The 17,331-nt window shown below is 45.7% G+C and overlaps 1 protein-coding gene across 1 annotated transcript; it reads left to right on the top strand.

The window, feature by feature from the left end:
- The first annotated feature begins 10,932 nt into the window (after positions 1-10,932).
- On the top strand, positions 10,933-13,647 carry LOC123132085 (uncharacterized). The gene is made up of 2 exons (XM_044551845.1): positions 10,933-11,165; positions 12,490-13,647. The coding sequence occupies exon 2, from the start codon at positions 12,535-12,537 to the stop codon at positions 13,279-13,281; it is 747 nt and encodes a 248-aa protein (XP_044407780.1). The 5' UTR covers positions 10,933-11,165; positions 12,490-12,534; the 3' UTR covers positions 13,282-13,647.
- Positions 13,648-17,331: the final 3,684 nt, after the last annotated feature.

The raw sequence follows: 17,331 nt of genomic DNA, 5'->3' as shown, positions 1-17,331 counted from the left end.
GCAGATTGTCTACTTGTTAGCGATTTTGCCGATGATGTTGTAGTGGATCCGTGCATGCTATGGTATTGTTCTTGCCATGTCTAGCTTGTATTTTGTGCATTCTTGATGGGTGCATGCTTAGATTGTCATGCCTTGCTCTGTAGTGAGTGCATCGAGCTCGTAAACATGCCTACTTGATATCTGTTTTCAGCATGCTCCAGTTTTCACTAAGTCTGAGAACTGATTATGTTTTTGCCATGTTCACATGCTTGCAATTGTATTTTCTGATCCCTTTTGGCTCAAGGTCACTAAGGGACTTTTGTTAAGCTCTTTGAGTAGTTCCATGCCATGCTTTACTTTGCCATGTTCAGGTCCTGTAGCATGTAGTTTTGTTGCTCCGAAGTGTGCTATCTGATCTGAAATTCTAGACAAGTGTTAATTTCACTAAGTCTGAAATCTGTTTGTCAAATGCATTTTTGCCATGCTTGTTTGAACCTGTTAATGGATGAATTGGCCGTAGCTCAGTGCTAGACTTTTGTTAAGCGTCATGAATGCATCCCTGCCATGTATTTTGTTGCCATGTTTGAGTGTTGTAGCATATTCATCTTGTTGCATTTAGATGGCTACTTGCTGTATATCGCAGACCGGTGTCATATTTGAATCGCTTGCCATTTCCAAGCCGTAACTCCGATTCCGGCATTCTTTATATCGTTTTCAAGCGATTTCATCTCATCTTTCCAGTGGCACACTTGGATTTCCAAGTTGAGGCCAGGTTCATTCATTCCTTTGCAAATCATGCATATGCATCATATACAGCATCCCGTATATCATACCATGTTCATGTGTTGGTTGTTTACTATGTTGTATGCTTCTTTCCAGTGTTTGCTTCTTCGGGTTGGTTCCGGTTACGTTGCATTTGTGAGGACCCGTTCGACTACGTCCGTTTGTCTTCTTCATGGACTCGTTCTTCTTCCTTGCGAGATCTCAGGCAAGATGACCATACGCTCGAAATCACTTCTATCTTTGCTTGCTAGTTGCTCGCTCTTTTGCTATGCCTATGCTGCGATACCTACCACTTGCTTATCATGCCTCCCATATTGTTGAACCAAGCCTCTAACCCACCTTGTCCTAGCAAACCGTTGATTGGCTATGTTACCGCTTTGCTCAGCCCCTCTTATAGCGTTGTTAGTTGCAGGTGAAGATTGAAGTTTGTTCCTTGTTGGAACATGGAGATGTTGTTCCTTGTTGGAACATGTTTACTTGTTGGAATATCACAATATATCTTATTTAATTAATGCATCTATATACTTGGTAAAGGGTGGAAGGCTCGGCCTTATGCCTGCTTGCCGCCCTAGTTTCTGTCATATCAGTGTTATGTCCCCGGATTTTGCGTTCCTTACGCGGTTGGGTTATAATGGGAACCCCTTGACAGTTTGCTTTGAATAAAACTCCTCCAGCAAGGCCCAACCTTGGTTTTACCATTCTCCACCTAGCCTTTTTCCCTTGGGAGTCACGCATCCTGAGGGTCATCTTTATTTTAACCCCCCCCCCGGGCCAGTGCTTGTCTAAGTGTTGGTCCGAAATGGGCAGCCTGCGGGGCCACCTCGGGGAAACTTGAGGGCTGGTTTTACTCGTAGCTTGACCTATCCGGCGTTGCCCTGAGAACAAGATATGTGCAGCTCCTATCAGGATGTCGGCGCATCGGGCGGTCTTGCTGGACTTGTTTTACCATTGTCGAGGATGTCTTGAAGAACCGAGATACCGAGTCTGATCGAAATGTCTCGGGAGGAGGTCTATTCCTTTGTTGACCGTGAGAGCTTGTCATGGGCTAAGTTGGGACACCCCTGCAGGGATTTGAACTTTCGAAAGCCGTACCCGCGGTTATGGGCAGATGGGAATTTGTTAACGTCCGGTTGTAGAAAACCTGAAGTTGACCTTAATTTAAAATGCATCAACTGCGTGTGTAACCATGATGGTCTCTTTCCGGCGGAGTCCGGGAAGTGAACACGGTTGTTGGAGTAATGCTTGACGTAGGTTGTTCTAGGATCACTCCTTGATCATACTTTTATCGACCGTGCTTTGCCTTCTATTCTCGCTCTCATTTGCGTATGTTAGCCACCATATATGCTAGTCGCTTGCTGCAGCTCCATCTCATACCTTTTACCTTACCCATAAGCTTAAATAGTCTTGATCGCGAGAGTGCGAGATTGCCGAGTCCCCGTGGCTCACAAATACTTCCAAACCCAGCTTGCAGGTGCCGATGAGTCCGTGCAGATGACGCAACCAAGCTCAGGAGGAGCTCGATGAAGATCTTGTCCTTTGTGTTGCTTCGTTCTAGTTGATCAGTAGTGGAGCCCAGTTGGGGTCGATCAGGGACCTTTGTCGCATTTGGGGTTCTTCTTTTATTTTGGTTCTGTAGTCGGGCCTTGATTGTATTTGGATGATGTAATGTTTTATTCATGTATTGTGTGAAGTGGCGATTGTAAGCCAACTATGTATCTTTTCTCCTATTGTATTACATGGGTTGTGTGAAGATTACCTCACTTGCGACATTGCTTTCAATGCGGTTATGCCTCTAAGTCGTGCTTCGACACGTCGGAGATATAGCCGCATCGAGGGCGTTACAACGGCTTAGGTCCGATCGTGGTGGAGAGTATTTTTCCAATGAATTTGATCTGTTTTGTGCGGAACATGGTATAATCCATGAGAGGACGCCTCTCTACTCACCCCAGTCAAATGGGGTAGCCAAAAGAAAGAACCGAACTCTAAATGATATGGTTAACACCATGTTAGACACTTCGGGTCTATCCAAGGAATGGTGGGGGGAGGCGCTAATGACTGCGTGTCATGTCCTAACCCGAGTTCCCACAAAGCATAAGACCATGACTCCATTTGAGGAATGGGAAAGGAAAAGGTTGAAACTCTCTTACCTACGTACTTGGGGTTGTTTGGCGAAAGTCAATATACCAATTCCCAAGAAGCGCAAGCTTGGACCAAAAACCGTGGATTGTGTTCTTTTGGGCTATGCTTTTCATAGCATCGGCTATAGATTTTTGATAATAAAATCTGAGGTATCCGACATGCATGTTGGTATGATTATGGAATCAAATGATGCAACTTTCTTTGAGGACATATTTCCTATGAAGGATATGTCGAGTTCATCAAATCAGGAGATACCTACTCCATCTAGTGAGGAATTCACTGTAATTCCTGAACCCACCATTGCGATGGAACACGTTGAGAATCCTGTTGAGGGTAACAATGGAACTCCTGTGAGGAGTAAGAGACAGAGGACTGCAAAGTCTTTTGGTGATGATTTCATTGTGTACCTCGTGGATGACACACCCATGACTATTTCAAAAGCCTATGCATCTCCTGATGCTGACAACTGGAAGGAAGCTGTACGTAGCGAGATGGATTCCATCTTAGCTAACGGTACCTGGGAGATCACTGACCGTCCTTATGGGTGCAAACCTATAGGATGTAAGTGGGTGTTCAAGAAGAATCTTAGACCTGATGGTACGATTGAAAAGTACAAGTCACGGCTTGTGGCCAAGGGTTATACCCAGAAAGAAGGTAAAGACTTCTTTGATACTTACTCACCTGTGGCTAGACTAACCACAATTCGGGTGCTACTATCACTGGCTGCCTCACATGGTCTTCTCGTTCATCAAATGGACGTTAAGACGGCTTTCCTCAATGGAGAGTTGAAGGGGGAAATTTACATGGATCATCCAGATGGTTTTGTAGTACCTGGTCAGGAAGAAAAGGTGTTCAAGTTATTAAAGTCTTTATGTGGCCTTAAACAAGCTCCTAAGGAGTGGCATGAGAAGTTCGAAAGAACATTAACTGCTGCCGGCTTTGTAGTAAACGATGGTGACAAGTGCGTGTATTGTCACTATGGTGGGGGCGAAGGAGTTATTCTTTGTTTGTATGTCGATGACATATTGATCTTTGGAACCAAACATGATTTAATCAAGGAGGTTAAGGATTTCTGATCTCGCTGTTTTGAGATGAAGGATCTAGGAGTAGCTGATGTTATCTTAAACATCAAGCTGTTGAGAGATGAGAATGGTGGGATCACATTGCTTCAGTCTCATTATGTGGAAAAGGTCTTGAGTCGTTTTGGGTATAGCGACTGCGCGCCTTCTCCAACTCCATATGATGCTAGTGTGTTGCTTCGAAAGAATCGACGGATTGCTAGAGATCAACTGAGGTATTCTCAGATTATTGGCTCGCTTATGTATTTGGCGAGTGCCACGAGGCCTGACATCTCTTTTGTTGTGAGCAAGCTAAGTCGGTTTGTGTCAAAACTGGGAGATGATCATTGGCATGCGCTTGAGAGAGTTATGCGCTATTTGAAAGGCACCGCGAGCTATGGGATTCACTACACCGGTTATCCAAGGGTACTGGAGGGTTATAGTGACTCAAACTGGATATCTGATGCTGATGAGATTAAGGCCATAAGTGGTTATGTTTTTACACTTGGTGGTGGCGCTGTTTCCTGGAAGTCTTGCAAGCAGACCATCTTAACGAGATCAACTATGGAAGCAGAACTCACAACATTAGACACTGCCACTGTTGAAGTAGAGTGGCTTCGTGAACTCTTGATGGACTTACCTATGGTTGAAAAACCAATACCCCCTATCCTGATGAACTATGATAATCAAACTATGATCGTCAAGATAAACAGTTCTAAGGACAATATGAAGTCCTCAAGGCATGTGAAGAGGAGACTAAAATCTGTCAGAAAATTGAGGAACTCTGGAGTTATTACGTTGGATTATATCCAAACGTCAAAAAACTTGGTAGATCCCTTCACAAAGGTTCTATCACGTAATGTGATAGATAATGCATCGATCGAGATGGGTTTGAGACCCACCGCATGAGTTGTCCATAGTGGTAACCCACTCTATGTGATCGGAGATCCCGTGAAGTAGAAGTGGGAGACAAGCTGTTGATCAGCTAGGAGGAGAGTATCCCTATATTAATTATCCCACTCCGTGAAGATGCAATACTCTCCTGATCTACATGGCAGGTTGATACTTATCTTAATGTGTTCCAAGTGGCTTATTCGGGTAAGCAGAGATGTTGTCCTGCAGAACATCTTCTGAGGAACACACCTATATGAATTTGACTGTTAACGTCGCAGTCTGTGAGAATTGGGTGTTCTCTAATAAATTCATGAAAGGCCTTGGAGTATGACGTATACGCTCCACCCGCGGGGAATCCTTGCGGCAGCCTAGTATCGGTCAAGAATTTGTGTGAAACTGGTTTCACAGAAAACTTATAGTTCAAGGCATAGTCCACTATTCAAGTTGTGATCTAGTGTAGCATAAATTTCTAAGTGGAAGTTCAACTTCACAGTCTCCACTAAGCACCGATATATAAAACAATGTTTTGGAACTAAATGATGAGATGTGCCAATGAGACTTTGTGAGGGATTGTTGGAATTTTGCTAGTAGGCCTTTGGCCCAAAGCCCAACTAAAATTCTGAAATTCTCTTGGCCCATTCATGCACACATGTGAGTGGAGTGAGTGAGGCTAAAGTTTAGTCCCACCTCGAAAGTTGAGAGAGAGTTGCACCTTTTTATAAGGTGAGCTCTTCTACCACTTGTATGAGCATGAGAAGAGGAGACCTACTCGCTCGCCTCGCCACGCCACGCCTCGTCACGACGCGCCGCGGGTTGCGGGATTGAGCCGAGCCGAGGACAGAGCTATGCACGTTGTCTATATTTTTGCTGCATGGGAAAATTAATGAGTTATTAATTAATAATTAACGGACGCGTTAATTACTGAACCGTTTTCGATTCTTTTGGATCGTGACGACTCGGACGTGGGGTTTACTCCCACGACCTACCCGGCACGCACTATATAGTCAGGCAGACGTCTACCCTAGCTGCCGCCGCTTCGTATGGTTTCTCACCACTGTTCCAGATCATTGCACCGCCAAGCAAGTCTTCTCCATCCCTCCTTCCAGCGTGCACCACGAGAAGGGACAATAGGCCTCCGGAACCCCGCCTCTCGTGATCCTGTACGGGAGAGGGGCGATCAGATTTTTGGGGAGCGCACTCACGCGACTGCTGGCAGCGACGACTTCGCGAACGACGACTTCTTCCCCGACCTCGGCAACCTCGTCCTCGACGACATGGGCGACAACGTCAACGCCGGCGGTGCTGCACCCGCTGCACCGTATGTGATTCTATCCTTCCTGTTCGAGATCGTGGTAGAATTCATGCTTCTAGTATGTGCCCTAGATGTGATATTTCATTTGCTATGCTAGTTCGCATGATTAGTTTAATCTCTGCTACTATGGTCATGATTTATCTTCTGTTTATTCGGATTAAATCTCGTAGTAATTTGCTCATATTTCCAACAGGTGCAAGGCTATTAGGATAAGCTGTGTATCATGTTATGCTCATCTCCACTGCATTAGGTAGTAGGTACAGGTGCAAAGTTAAGCTATGTATCGTGCTATGTCTTGCCGTCCCATTGTCACTCTACAGGTGTTCCAGAAAACTGAAAATAACAATCATTATTGTATGATTTTTTTTCGAAAACACTAACTCCCACACGTGTGGGCGTCTGGAAACCCGCTCACATGTATGGATCCTCGTCCAACCAATTATGCATGAATCTTGGCGCGTTCTAACAGTTTTTGTGTGCCACATAGGACTAAGCTAGTGTGTGGACATTCATCCGGCCGCCCACACGTCCTTTTTCACCACACGGGTGGCTGGTGTGTGGGTGTTTAACAATTCGCCCACACACCAGTTTTCACGCATGCAGAGGGGGCTGGTGTGTGGGCGTTTATCACTTCGCCCACACACCCGTCTCCTCACCCACACCCAAAGCTGGCAGTTGCCATGTGTTTCTGCACAGTACATGGCAACTGCCCTAGCTTTGCTTGTAAGCAGATGACAACTCTCTTTTACCCGAGTTGCCATGTGTTTTTGCGTGGTACATGGCAACTGTCCTAGCGTGCACGTAAGCAGATGGCCCTCTTCCTCTTTACATGGCAACTGCCCTAGCGTGCTTGTGAGCACACGACAACTCTCTCTTTTATTCGAACATGTTTTTTTACCATGCCTTTTTGTAGTGCTACACGGCAACTGCCTAGTGTTAGTGGGTGGCAACTTCTAAAGTTTTGAAATCATGGCAACTGCAGTAGACCAGATCATACATGGTAACTGCAGTTGAGCAACCATGGCAATTGTAGTTGTCTGACATAGCGACCGAAGTTCAGCGACATGGCAATTACAGTTAAACGAACATGGACGAGGGTCTGGACCATGGCAACTGCCCTAGCATGCACGTAAGCAGATGGCCCTCTTCCTCTTTACATGGCAACTGCCCTAGCGTGCTTGTGAGCACACGGCAACTCTCTCTTTTACCCGAACATGTTTTTTGCCATGCCTTTTTGTAGTGCTACACGGCAACTGCCTAGTGTTAGTGGGTGACAACTTCTAAAGTTTTGAAATCATGGCAACTGCAGTAGACCAGACCATACATGGTAACTGCAGTTGAGCAACCATGGCAATTGTAGTTGTCCGACATGGCAACCGAAGTTCAGCGACATGGCAACTACAGTTAAACGAACATGGATGAGGGTCTGAACCATAGCAACTACGGGACACGCGGTGACTATCACGCGGGGCGTGCGGGACCACGAGGTACGAGGCCTGACGTACGGGGCGTGTGGGCGTTATCTATTTCGCCCACACGCACACGTGTGAGAAGGATCGGGAGGGAAAAAAGAGGTGTGTGAGCATTACTTGTTTTGCCCACACATAAATGTGTGAGCTGTTCTTTTTATACACCATACAAAATGTATAGGCAGACCCCCTAACGCCCACACATGTAACACTTATCGGCGTCTTTTTTTTTCTCTCCCCTTGTATATCACATGTGCAAACGCAACATAAAAGTCCCTAAACATACTAGTATACGGCACGTGCTAAACATGTGGTGTCTTGATCAAACTGCAAATAACATCCCTTTCCTTGCACGAAAATCAGCAAGAGAAGATCTTTGATACTTGGCTGGCAACTTTTCTCATCACCATCACGTGACGAGGCAAGCTGTGCAACTGCAGGTGCAGCTCCGCGGTGCCTCGATGACTCTCGAAAAAAAACTCGCCAGCCTCGTTTTGGCGCGCGACTGCATAAGCGAATCTTGGAGACTACAACCGTTGGATCAATTGAGTTGACTGTGATAAACGGTAGAGATTCAGTCCGTCGAAAAAATCAACGGCTAATAATTGCCTCTACGTCATGACTGATGGCTAAAACAAGTTCAAAATTTCTTGCACTATAGTAGTAGAGATACCTATATCCGGGTTGAATAGGAAGATAGATAAAACTTTTGCTACGCATATTTCTATCGAGACACATTTGCATGCATTTGAAACCTGGCATGACCATGGAAGGAGCACCTCCTACCTGTTTTTTCTTTTGTGAAAAGTGTCGGATCTATTATAAAAATGCACCGAAAATACAAAGCATCTCAGACATAACGAAAATTATAGCGAGATTCTGAGACCATCCAATGATAACTATTGCCGCAAAAACGCGCCGCCGATGCCGCTCCCCTATTTGAGCCGGATTGACTTTGTCGATGACAGCCAAGAAGTCATCGTGCACGTGCCCCTAAGGACCAACACCCTGAAGGCGCAGTCAACATCGTTGAACCCCTTGCATAGATCTAAAGCACCTGACATTAAATGTCGCCGCATGATGAGAAACTCTAACCTCATTGCCCTAAAAAGACGGCAGAAATCTATCGTGGAGCTCCATCGACTACGTCCAAACGGACGAATCCGAGGAGGATCGAAGCCCGGAAGACAAACTCGAAGAAAAAACACCGCACCTGTGAGAACTAAAAAACCATAGCCTAAACTACTAACCTGAGCAGAGGCACCGAGATTTCCCTCTCCACCACCACCCGCCGGAGCGGCAAGCAGGGGGAAGGCGAATCTACGGGCTCACTTGTGAAGCTTGGAGGGGAGAATTTACCCTAGCCGCCTGCCTGTTGGTCATGCATATTTCTTGAATGGAAATATTGAAATATTTGATCATGAAAGAAAGCAATGATAACTAGTGGAGTAAGAGCAAAATTGAGGATTTGGTGTCGTCGAAGAATAGGGCCTAAGTGTTTTTGATGGAGCATTTCATCTAGAATATGGTACTTTTTCTAATACGAATGAGCATAGGTTTTTTTTTGCGATTAGGATTAGGGTTAATCGTCTATCTCGCGATGTGCCCAACTTTGGAGCTTCGACGCTGCGAGCACAGCTGGCTCTATCAGTTTTCCTTTCTTTCTTTTCTAAAAACGACTTTATTGTGTTATTCTCTGTTTCTTCTTTTACTTTATAATTTTTTAGGACCCTGATAAGTATCACATATGTGCCACGAAGCAATTCCGCTTTGACGTTTTTTTATGGCAAGTTTAGTTATAAGAGGATGACAACTTTAATTGTAAAGCATGGCAACTTTTCTCTTTGGATGACAAGTTTCAATTTTTTTAGGTTTGTTTTGTTTTTGGGTGACAACTTTAGAGCATCTCTAACAGACCCGTATACTCGCGCGAACTGTAAAATTCCGGCGACCATATGGGTTTAGCCCGGTTTTTGGGCCAGACCAGAGCCCGTATAGTCACCCGGCCCGTAAGTAATTTTACGGTGGCCCGCAACACACACACACACCCCTGACGTCGCGAGTATATAGACCAAAACCCTATCCCCCCGCCGCCGTGATTCCCCATTCCCCTCTCCAATTTCTCTTCGCCGGTGAGAAATCCACCACCCCCGCCCTCCGGTTTGCAGCGATGTGGAGCTCCGGCCGGCGCGGTGGCGGCAAAGACCCGGAGCGCAGGCGTTGCGTCACCTCCGACGTGATGCCCAAGCGTGCGGCCAAGCGCTACACCAAGTACGGGCTCCCGGTGCCGGACTCCCTCCTCCGCTGCAAGACGGAGGAGTACGGCCTGTGAGGCGCTCCGGTGCGGGGAGCTCTTTCGGCGCGGGGCTACTTCCGGTGAAGAGGGAGAGAGAGAGTCCGGCTAGCTCCACGACGTCAAGATCGAGCCGAAGAAGGAGCTCCGCACCGTCAAGATCGAGCCGGTGGAGAAGTGGTCGTGCGGTCGCGGCGTCATCAGCCCGAGGACTACCTCGCGGGCCTGGCACGGACGCCTTCGAGGCGGCGCTCGTCGAGCGCACTGCACGCGAGCAGGAGGAGGAGGACGCGTGTCGCTGGTGGGACGAGGAGCTCAGCGGCCTTCTCTTTGAGCAGGCGCTCGCCACCGCGTGCGAGTTCGACAAGAAGCAAGCTGCATGGCGCCGCGAGCAGGAGGAGCAAGACAAGAAGTACATCAACCTTGTGTCCTCCTCCTCCGACCAGTGAGCACCGCCGCCGGCGCAGGGTCACCGCTGCACCCAGAGAGCTTTGGTAAGCTCTGATTTTGCCTAGATTAGAGTACGGCGGCATCGCAATGTAATATAACTTTTCAAATGTACCTATGATCAAATTATGCATGTAGTATGTGTTCTTCAATTTCACCCGCGAATGCTTTCTTTTAAAGTTTATGTTTTCAAATACGGTTTCTGTTCGGCGGCACAAGAATTCATCCGTCAAACCTATGATCTCTCGGCTATACAGGGGCTGTTAGAGATGCTCTTAGTGTAAAAAAACGTCAGGACGGTATTACTTTGTGCCCCATGTGTGGCACTTATCATTTAGGTTTTTCTAATACATGAACATTTTTACTCATGATTTTTAAAAATCTGTAAAAGGAAATGTAGTTGGTTTCTTTGGAGACAGGAACCACCATTTTTTTTCCAACCGGTTTTGAGCTAGCACCGATTTTTTTCCGGTGTTGGGCCGGCCCACCGCACGTTTAGCGACACCTCTGTGCTAAACACCACCGCGCGTTTCGGGAGCAACCCACACGCGTCTACACGGAGCCAGCCCACCGGTCTCTCAGAACGACTCCATCCCCTTTCCCTGCGCCCCGGCGACTCCACGACGCCGCGCGCACCGTACCACGGCGGACGGAAAAGGAGGCTCGCCGTGCCGGAGCGCCCCTGATTGATTGAGAGCGAGCGACGTCTCGCCTCCCTCTTCGACATCGGTGCGACCGAGCGGAACTCGAGGAGCCCTCGCTCGGCCTCTCCGCATCTCTGCAGCCACAAGGTGCCGCCGCCGCTCCCTCCTCCTTTCACCTAGAAATCTAGAATCGTGTTGGATCATAGGCTTTGTGCAATTTTATCTTTCCGGTAATATCTTACCTTACGGATGTGAAGAGCCTTAGGACCCTAGAAAGGCACACCTGTTCTGCGACGAACCATAGAAACCCCAAATCCAAACCCTAGGATTTGATTTGATCTTGATTCTTTCGGCTGGTTGTTAGAACATTCTGCAGGGGCGTTGCACGTTCCTTTGGTCCAGTAGACCGCCTGTCGCGATTTCGGCACCGAATCCCCGTGCGATTTAGGGATGGAATGGCTGCATGAGGTTTGCGCAGATCCTTTTTTCCCCCAAACATAAAAATGTCGCAGAACCTTTCTGCCATCTAGTTCCTAGTGCTCGGAATTCCTTCGTAGTTTTATTTGTTCGGACATTAGTTTGAAATGGCAATGGCACCTCTTTTATGGATTATTATTGGAGGTGGTGGGCAACACCCTTCAGGGTTGCTTCAGAGTCTGCAGTTCTGCTGCAATTTAGCTTGTACAAATGTGATGCTGAGCACTGACTGATCAATGAGTTCATTTAAACGCAGTCCTTTGTTTGATCTTATTTATTTTCTTCCTGCTCTTTGGCATATTGTTTGTCAGATATGACCAGGAATACAGTATAATTCTGCATTCTCTGAATGTAGCTTAAGACATTTATATGCAAGTTTTTTTTTTTTTGCTTTGCTTTGTGTCCTGTACTCTCTCTCCCTCAGGCTTGTCAGTACAATCGTCAATGACAGCAAATCTAATCTACAAATTTTGGTTGGCATACATGTTGGAATCCTTGGCAGGAGCTTTTGACTCAACTTGGAAAATACTTTGTCACGTTCAGGATAATACTACCAGATTTTGTGGCAGGCTCCCATTTTAGAAATTATACGGGCATGGTCCACCTTGTGCCTTAATAAGAGTTACTGATAAGTATCATTTGGTGCGTGCCTGTTGATTGAGCTCATAATCTCTATAGAAGTTGATTCTTTATCTTGATCTCAGGTGTGCTGAACTAATGTGCTCTATGGTAGCCATGCTTGACCAGCTCATTTTGTTTTACTTGATCACTAGTTTGCTGCTCTGCTGAGAAGCTGATTATCACAATTAATCACAGAAATAACTACTTCCCTCTTTTATCTTTGCTCTAGTTAAATACGATGGCATTTTCCCAGGCTTCATCTTTTACACTAAACTTTCATGATCTGATTACATCTATCTTACATATGTATGTCTGTGCTGCCTCTTCTCTAGCCTTATGAACCAATTTCCCCATTGTCAATTCAATTTTTCAGGTGCTGTACACCCCTTGCTTGCTAAGGTGCTGCTCATTGCGGTGAATGACCATGATTTCTGAAGATGGAGATATCTCAGCTCTGCTCACTGAACCAAATCTAGACGAAGAGCAGGCTGTGACTTCCGGATCCGATGATTTCTTGCCTGCTATTTTGGAATCAATTAAGTCAAATGAAAAGGAAGTCGAACTTTCACCTGAGGAGGCAGCTTGGGCTGATTCGTGTTTTGTGCAGACTTCTGAACTGTCAGATGAAGACTGGGGTGCAATGAAGCAAGCCTTGCTTGACTCCCTTCAAGAGCCAATGGAAGATTCCCGTGATACCACTGAGGTCATGCTTGACCAAGGCACCCATGTACTTTCAGAGGCAGAATCCCACACTCTGCATGTGGAAAAAGATACTCAGGATGATAATGTAGACATGGAGCAACAAGGCAATAGCGATGATGACAAGGATGCTACTGAGGTTGGGGACGGTACAAATGTAATTAGAGGTGCAGATGAGCATGGCAGGCAAATGGACGGATACACTGCAGATGAGCTGGTTTCATCTGAAGTCATCGAGCAGGCAGAGTCAAGGGATTCTATCTTCAAGGTTTGGGATCTAGACGTGTCGTTCTCCGAGGATGAGAGCGAGCTCGAACTCATCAAGGACCTCAAGAAACTCCTCAAGGGCAAGCCTCAGGATGCCACGTATCCGCCTCCTGGTGACGCAGCCAAGGCTCTGAGCGAGATAAACATTGATGAACTTGTGGCAGGCTTGAGTAACTTGTCGCTGCAGCGAAACCAGTAGTTAGCAGTTTGTTCTTGGTTCCCATGATCCTCTGTGCATCTCTACCGTCCAATGGTGATGTTGTGGCTGCAGAGCAGTGAGTGACGGTTTGTTTGTTGGTCCAGCCGGTCCTCTGTGCATCTTGACCATCAGGTGGTTGATGTCGTGTCTACTGTCTAATGGGCGCATATTACTTCTTTCGTAGGCTTCTTTAGACTTCAGACTTAGGTCGACTTTTGATATTTGTTTTGTATATATCTGGACACCCTTGAAACATGCTGTTTGAGTTCAATTCAGGCAGATTTTGGAGAGCTCCTCAGGCCCTTGTACAATTCAAGGTGCTTAGTATATCAGGGCACATAGTGCCAGTTTTCCTCCTGGCTCCCACTACTGATTGACCTTGGCCAAGGCCCGTTAATACTGCTTATCTGTTCCTTTTCTTTTCAATAAGCTGGCTTGCTCACCTTTACTGCAGACCTCTCGCCTTGACTGATAACTTTTAAATTTCCAAATTTGAAACCATTTTGTGAAAAAAAGTTAATGGATATGAAAACAGTTCATGGATTTGAAAAACTGTTCATGAATTTCAAAACAGTTTGTGGATTTAAAAAACTTCCATGTATTTAGAAAATGTACACCAACTTGAATAAAAAAACTGTGCATTTGAAAGAAACTTCACAATTTTTAAAAAAGATCACGAATTTGAGGACCTTCACAATTTTTTAAAAAATCATGAACATGAAAAAAAAAACACTACGCATTTGAAGGGGAAAATGAAGAAAAACATAACAGAAAACGAAACACAAAATGCAAAGAAAATAAACAGGCTCTACTCAAGCTGCGGGAGCGTCCTCGAACCATCCAAAAGGAAGCCAAATGGCCATCCCATCTAACACAGCGGTCCTTCCAGCATGGGCACTCGCTGGCGGAAAAAATGCTAAGTGGCGCTTAACGCTCTGAATAGGGATTTGGCCAGATTTTGAATCTGCTAGCTATCATCATACTTTCTTGTTTTCGTGCAAACCCGACTACATGCGTTTGTTGGTGCGAGTTTCAGGCACGAGACAAAGCACACACATACCCTATTTGGCGCTTATAACGCTATTTATACTACCTCGGTCTCGGTGAATGAGTCATTCGCGTAGTTCTATATCGACGATTTAACTATCTAAACATATATTATATCTTCTCCTAATAGTAAAGCAGCTATCTTTTGTTCTGTCTTATCCAGACACTTCCTTTCGAGAGTGGTGGACGGCGGCGACAGCTCCGAGTGGGCTCGTGGGCGAGCATGCCGTAGGAGGCTTCGCGGCGGCCGGCGGACGTGTCGCAACCTGCCTCCATCCTCGGCCTCTTTCGTCGTCCACCCGCAAGATCCCGTGGTCGTGGTCGCATCGAGAAGAGGTGGAGCGAGGCAGGGGCGGAGATGGCAGAACCAGAGGCAGTATGGCGCGGACGGCAAAGGGCGGCGGCGGCCATGGTGCTGGTCGCCGGCGGGGAGGAAGCGGAGGTGCGGCGCATGGGGCTCCTGCTCCTCTCTGTGTGCGTGTGTGAATGGCTATTTTGAGGCAGTGTTTCGTTTTTTTGCAGGGGCGGCCATGGCAGGGAGGCGGGGAAGGAGCGGTGAGATGGCTCCTCGATGGGGACTTGTGTGCTTTTTTCTAATGATGAAATTGTTGCTACTACCGACTAGAAGCTGCTGGAGTTTTATTTATATTTGATAGAGATTTAAGGGGAAGCTGCTGGATGTTGCTATGTGTGCTAACCGTGCTAGCATTGGCTACAATCTTTTTTTCCGGATGAGCACCAAATCAACTAGGAAGGATCCCTGCGAGTTCCCAGCTGATTGTCGCGTGCATTTACACCAGCGAAAGCTTTGTCCCAAGATTTAATTTTGTTAATAGACAAAAGTCCCTGGTTCCATGAAGAATGTGTATTCGACCTTTTAAAAATTATTTCTATAGTGTTACTTAGGTTAAGTGTCTATATCACTCACAAAAAAATGTGTCTATATATTTCACATTATTGTTGGTGGTTTTGCCTTATTTATGACAAAAGTAGCATGTTTTTGCAGAATAAAGTATTACTTCATCAGCAAGGATTACATGCTCCCTCCGTTAATGTTGTTTATTTAATGATTGACAAAATGATGGTTTAACGAAGTCTCGAGGCAGAAGGTAGTATTATTAGCTTTTAAGTTACACGTTTTGTGCTTATTTCAAATTGTGGATCTTCTCTTCGTTGCCAACATCAACTCCCTACCTTTGCCAACAAAAAACTGAGTCCAATGTGTCTGATAGAATATCACATCACTCTTTTCTTGCGAGTGCCAGGTACAAGACACCAACGTGCCAAAATTGCAGTGTGCTAGCAACATGGAGGCAGAGTAGCTCAAATGTTTACCAGATGCATTACTTTATTTTCCGGAAACTCTTATTTTGGCCATTGCATGTTAATGATACTCCATCTTCAGTAGTCTTTGCAAATCTAAGTAAAAAGCAAAAGAGGAATTAGTCCAGCCCACATGGAAAGCAAGCAGCCCACATGGTGAGCTTTCTACACATTTTCTTATGCCTTATTATGGATCTCACGGTCTATGGTTTAAGCACATGTAATATTTTTGTAGCACATATTTGCCTCCTATAAGGCTATAGTTTCAAATTAGAGCCCAGCCAGCACATGAAGAGTAGTGGTGAAGGAGAAGGAGGAAGAGAAGAAGATTAGTAGTTTAATGGTAAAAAAAAATTGACAATGCCACCTGAGATAGATGAGGGTCCATATGATGTTTTTTTGCAGGGGGTCCATATGGTGTTGAATCATTCGAATATGTATGCCCCGTTGCAACGCACGGGCACCTTTACTAGTGTGACAATATATATATATTTTTAAAAACTACAGCTATGTAGAAATCTAGTGATATACTTGATGACCCACAAGTATAGGGGATCTATCGTAGTCCTTTCGATAAGTAAGAGTGTCGAACCCAACGAGGAGCAGAAGGAAATGATAAGCGGTTTCCAGTAAGGTATTCTCTGCAAATACTGAAATAAGTGGTAACAGATAGTTTTGTGATAGGATAATTTGTAACGAGCAACAAGTAACAAAAGTAAATAAGGTGCGGCAATGTGGCCCAATCCTTTTTGTAGCAAAGGACAAGTCTGGACAAACTCTTATATGATGTAAAGCGCTCCCGATGACACATGGGAATATCGTCAAGCTAGTTTTCATCACGTTCATATGATTCGCATTCGATACTTTGATAATTTGGTATATGGGTGGACCGGTGCTTGGGTGCTGCCCTTACTTGGACAAGCATCCCACTTATGATTAACCTTTATTGCAAGCATCCGCAACTACAATAAAAGTATTAAGGTAAACCTAACCATAGCATGAAACATATGGATCCAAATCGACCCCTTATGAAGCAACGCATAAAGTAGGGTTTAAGCTTCTGTCACTCTAGCAACCGATCATCTACTTATTACTCCCCAATGCCGTCCTCTAGGCCCAAACAATGGTGAAGTGTCATGTAGTCGACGTTCACATAACACCACTAGAGGAGAGACAACATACATCTCATCAATCTATCGAACGAATACCAAATTCACATGACTACTAATAGCAAGACTTCTCCCATGTCCTCAGGAATAAAAGTAACTACTCACAAAGCATAAACATGTTCATAATCAGAGGGGTATTAATATGTTAAACCAACTAGCATCAACTACAAGGAGTAATTAACACTACTAGCAACCTACTAGCACCAATCCCGGACTTAGAGACAAGAATTGGATACAAGAGATGAACTAGGGTTTTGAGATGAGATGGTGCTGATGAAGATGTTGATGGAGATTGCCCTCTCGCGATGAGAGGAACGTTAGTGATGACGACGGCGATGATTTCCCCCTCCGGGAGGGAAGTTTCCCCGGCAGAATAGCTCCGCCAGAGCCCTAGATTGGTTCCACCAAGGTTCCGCCTCGTGGCGGCGGAGTTCGTCCGTGAAGATGGCTTATGATTTTTTTTCCATCGAAAGACTCCATATAGCAGAAGATGGCCACCAGAGGGCCACCA

This window comes from Triticum aestivum, chromosome 6A (assembly GCF_018294505.1).
Source record: "Triticum aestivum cultivar Chinese Spring chromosome 6A, IWGSC CS RefSeq v2.1, whole genome shotgun sequence".
NCBI lineage: Eukaryota > Viridiplantae > Streptophyta > Magnoliopsida > Poales > Poaceae > Triticum > Triticum aestivum.
The sequence above is the reverse complement of the archived record's forward strand: the minus strand, read 5'-3'. Positions and strand labels throughout refer to the sequence as shown.

Bases quoted from the DNA above. Each gene is read 5' to 3' on its own strand.
- LOC123132085 (XM_044551845.1), top strand. From the start codon at position 12,535: ATGACCATGATTTCTGAAGATGGAGATATCTCAGCTCTGCTCACTGAA.